The 4768-nt window shown below is 35.4% G+C and overlaps 1 protein-coding gene across 1 annotated transcript; it reads left to right on the forward strand.

Annotated features, from left to right (window-relative positions):
* Positions 1 to 565: 565 nt before the first annotated feature.
* On the forward strand, positions 566 to 1448 carry LOC126001960 (S-phase kinase-associated protein 1-like). The gene has a single exon (XM_049769161.1). The coding sequence runs from the start codon at positions 639 to 641 to the stop codon at positions 1128 to 1130; it is 492 nt and encodes a 163-aa protein (XP_049625118.1). The 5' UTR covers positions 566 to 638; the 3' UTR covers positions 1131 to 1448.
* Positions 1449 to 4768: the final 3320 nt, after the last annotated feature.

A 4768-nucleotide genomic window follows, 5' to 3' on the forward strand; every position in this document is an offset into this window, starting at 1 on the left:
TTGTATATTTTGGAGATTAGCCCCTTATCTGATGGGTATTGGGTGAATAGTTTCTCCCACTCAGTGGGGGGCTCTTGTAATCTGGGCACTATTTCTTTTGAGGTGCAGAAGCTTCTCACTTTAATATATTCCCATCTGTTAATTTCTGCTTTCACTTGCTTGGAGAGTGCAGTTTTCTCCTTGAAGATGCCTTTAGTCTCAATGTCCTGGAGTGTTTTACCTACGTGTTGTTCTATATATCTTATGGTTTCTGGTCTGATATCGAGGTCTTTAATCCATTTGGATTTAACCTTCGTACATGATGTTAGCTAATTTTTTAATAAAAGAAATGAATTAAAAAAGTGGTTGAATCTGTAAAAAAAACTTCTGTGATGTTTTGTTTTATATATATATGTAGTCTCTCCAAAAGTTATATTTTCTTGTGACTCTATTGGCAATATGTTAAGAAAAAAAATTTAAACAAATTCAGGAAAATAGGCAATATTCTTCCTTAAGAAAGAAAGAAAGCCATTTTTTGAAGGGAATCTATATTGTTTTCAAAAATATTGACAGTAGGTGGCCTTGTTCTCCGCGCTGCGTGGGCGAGGACCGTCTACCCTGCCCGTGGCCCGCCATCTCTTCCCGACGGAAGGAACATCATGCTTTCTATTAAGTTGCAGAGTTCTGATGGAGAGATATTTGAAGTTGATGTGGAAATTGCCAAACAGTCTGTAACTATCAAAACCATGTTGGAAGATTTGGGAATGGATGATGAAGGAGACGATGACCCAGTTCCTCTCCCAAATGTTAATGCAGCAATATTAAAAAAGGTTATTCAGTGGTGCACCCACCACAAGGATGACCCCCCTCCTCCTGAGGATGATGAGAACAAAGAAAAGCGAACAGATGATATCCCTGTTTGGGACCAAGAATTCTTGAAAGTGGACCAAGGAACACTTTTTGAACTGATTCTGGCTGCAAACTACTTAGACATCAAAGGTTTGCTTGATGTTACATGCAAGACTGTTGCCAATATGATCAAGGGGAAAACACCTGAGGAGATTCGTAAGACCTTCAATATCAAAAATGACTTTACTGAAGAAGAGGAAGCCCAGGTACGCAAAGAGAACCAGTGGTGTGAAGAGAAGTGAAATGCTCTGCCTGACACTGTAACACTGTAAGGATTGTTCAAAATACTAGTTGCACTGCTCTGTTTATAATTGTTAATATTAGACAAACTGTAGACAAACACAGCAGCAAATCAGTTGTATTAGCAGACTATTGTCCTCATTGCATGTGTAGTTTGCTTAGATTCCATATCTATATTTGAGTTCTTTCTCATGATCAAAGATTTGCCGCCCCCCTTTATTTTTTTGCTCTGAATAAAACTGGTGGTTTCTCTATAGAAAGTGGCATTTTCGGCTTTCCCCCTTTTTGTAAAACAATTTCTGCCTACTTACTGTCTTAAACATTAGTGATCTATTAAAAGTTGATGTAAATAAAAGCAACTTGCAAAAAGTTAAAAAAAATATTGACAGTAGTGTAAGGCTCTCTTTTCTTCCTGTATACATTCTTTATTTTATTTATTTATTTATTTATTTATTTATTTATTTATTTTGTTTTTGATTCACACTCGGCAATGCTCAGGAGTTACTCCTTGCTCTATGCTCAGAATTAGCCTCTGGCAGGCACAGGGGACCATATGGATGCCGGGTTTCAAACCGCCATCCTTCTGCATGAAAGACAAACGCCTTACTTCCATGCTATCTCTCTGGTCCCCCTGTATACATTCTAACACTGTTTTTTATTTATTTATTTTTATTTTGACCAAATGGATTACAAATCTTTCACAGTAATATTTTAGGTACACAGTGACATTGAATAAGGGGCATTCCCACCACCAGTGTTGTCCTCCCTCCACCCTTGTTCCCAGCATGCATCCCATATCCCCTTCTTAGACTCCCGGGCTGCTAGTATAAGTGGTCCCCTCTGTGTCTACAATCTTGTTGTAGATTGGGTATTGATTCTGTTGTCATTAGCTTTGGATTTGGTGTTTAGCCTGATCATTTTTTTTTTATTTCTACTCAATGTTCATCTGACTGTTTGGTCTTGGTACCCTCCATTATTTCTCCCACAAAGCACTGTTTTTATTACAGTATTTATTCGAGTATAACACTCAAAAATTTCTTCCAAAAAATAGAATTTAAATAGATACACCATAGAGAAGCTATAGATGCAAATTTGATGTTTAGTGATAGCTGTATGAATATAATGGATCATATTCAATTATAAAATAAAGTCCTTCATTTGCTGTGAAAATGCTGGTAGCTCTAGAGATCACTAGGCTAAATAAAATAATACAGACATAGAAAGACAAATATTGCATTACCTTGCATATATATATATATATATATTTATATTTATTTATTTATTTATTCGAGTATAGCACACAAAATTTTTTACCAAAAAAAAAGAAATTAAAGTTTGGGTGCGCGTTATAAATGAGGGTTAGGGTGGGGTGGCAGTGGCAGCCGGTCCAATGAGGGCGCAGGAGAATTGTGAGTTCTCACTGCGCTTTTTTCCAGGCTCAAGAAACCTGGCCTATCTCTTGTGACATCTGGGTTCAAATATCATGGGAAGACATACCAAAAAAAAATGATCATCAAGAGTTTTTTGAAGACAGGCATCAGCAATCAAGTGGATGGCACAGAAGACGACCTGCTGTGGAATTCAGACTTATTTGATGGCATTGCATCCTTCATCAGATGCCTCTGGGTTCAACATAATGAAGAGTTCTGCCGTGTTTTTCTCTATATAACTTATGAACTAAGATCTGCTATCAAGTTCTGTAATTCATTTTGATTTCATTCTTGTGCCTGGCTAGACAGGGGCTCTTATTATTATTATTATTATTGCATGTGGCCAAACAATTACTTCATGAGCATCTAGGTCATTGCATTTTTATTTTCCATAGTTTGAGGCACAATTTTTTTTTGTTTTTTCGGTCACACCCATTTGATGCTCAGGGGTTACTCCTGGCTAAGTGCTCAGAAATCGCCCCTGGCTTGGGGAGACCATATGGGATGCCGGAGGATCGAACCGCAGTCCTTCCTTGGTTAGCACTTGCAAGGCAGACACCTTACCTCTAGCGCCACCTCGCCGGCCCCTGAGGCACAAATTTTTAATTTTATTCTCAAATATTGCCTTTCCCAAAGAGGAAACTAATATGCAAATAATTAGAAATGTCAGAAAGATAAAAATGAGCTTAGCAGATCCAAAATTCAGTTTAGCAAGTGCCAGAAATTGCAATATTGTCAGATTCTAACAGCTTTCAAATGACTTTGCAAACAAAATGTTTATAAAAATAAAAATAACAAGTTGGCATAAATAATGCCAAAATTATAAAATCTCATATTTGCAGAATCACTTTAACTTTAATCTATTTAAACTCAATATCAAAAAACAGAGAACATTATTCAAAGGAAGTTTAATTATTAAGTCTTTTTTATAATTTTTCTTAAAAATGAATATATGTATTTGTCTGTTTCAAAGTGTTATATAATTTGAAACAACAGACTCCAACCTAAAATTTTATATAGAAACTATGATGTTTATTAATTTAACAAATTAACATATGTTCACCTGAAGTTCTTTTTATATGCTTTTAACTCCAAAAAAAGCAGCAATTATTCAGAACTTTAGTTAAATAATATTTTTTAAAATAAATAATTTTGATTAGTGGCATATGATGAGAATGCTTTTAATGATAATAATGAAAAATGAAGGCTGACTTTAAAGATATTGTTTGGTCCCTCTTACAGACTTTGGGTCCTTTGGTCATTTATATCATTCATCCCTATAAACTGCTATTAGTATATGTTTTATAGCAAGGGAAGATTATAAAGAGAATGGTAGCTTTTCAAAAGTTTCTAAATATCTCCAATTTAAGAATTGCATTTTAGAAGAAAAAAAAAAGGATTGCCTTTTAAACACCATATTTAAAGATAATGTTGACAACTGTGGATAAAAGTAGCTTAGTGGAAATTTCTTGTCATTTGTCTTCTTTACCACCTTGATTTCTTTTTTTTTATTTAATATCTTTATAAGCACCTTGATCACAGACATGATTGTAGTTGGATTTAAGTCATATAAAGAACATCACCCTTAACCAGTGCAACATTCTCATCACCAATGACCCCATCTCCCTCACCCCACTGCCTCTTTTGAGACAGGCTTTCTACTTCCCTCATTCATTCACATTGTTATGATTGTTGTCAATGTCGTTATTTCTCTAACTGCACTCACCACTCTTTGTGGTAAGATTCATGCCATGAGTTGGTCCTTCCAGCCTTCATCTCTATTGTCTCTGGGTATTATTACAATTATGTATTTTATTTTTCTTAAAACTCATAGATGAGGGAGATTATTCCGTGTGTCTCCCACTGACTTATTTTATTCAGCATAATAGATTTTATGTACATCCATGTATAGAAAAATTACATAACTTCATCTCTCCTGACAGCTGCATAATATTCTATTGTGTATATGTACCACTGTTTCTTTAGCCATTCATCTATTGAAGAGCATCTTGGTTCTTTCCAGAGCATGGCTACTGTAAAGAGCACTGCAATGAATATAGGTTCTAAGTAATGGATTTTTGAATTGTATTTTTGTGTTCCTAGGCTATATCTTTAGGAGTGGTATAGCTGGTTCATATGGGAATTCAATTTGCAGATTTTTGAGAAATTTCCATGTTGTTTAGACAGCATTCCCACCCACAGTGAGTGGG

Source organism: Suncus etruscus, chromosome 1, assembly GCF_024139225.1.
Source record: "Suncus etruscus isolate mSunEtr1 chromosome 1, mSunEtr1.pri.cur, whole genome shotgun sequence".
NCBI classification, from domain to species: domain Eukaryota; kingdom Metazoa; phylum Chordata; class Mammalia; order Eulipotyphla; family Soricidae; genus Suncus; species Suncus etruscus.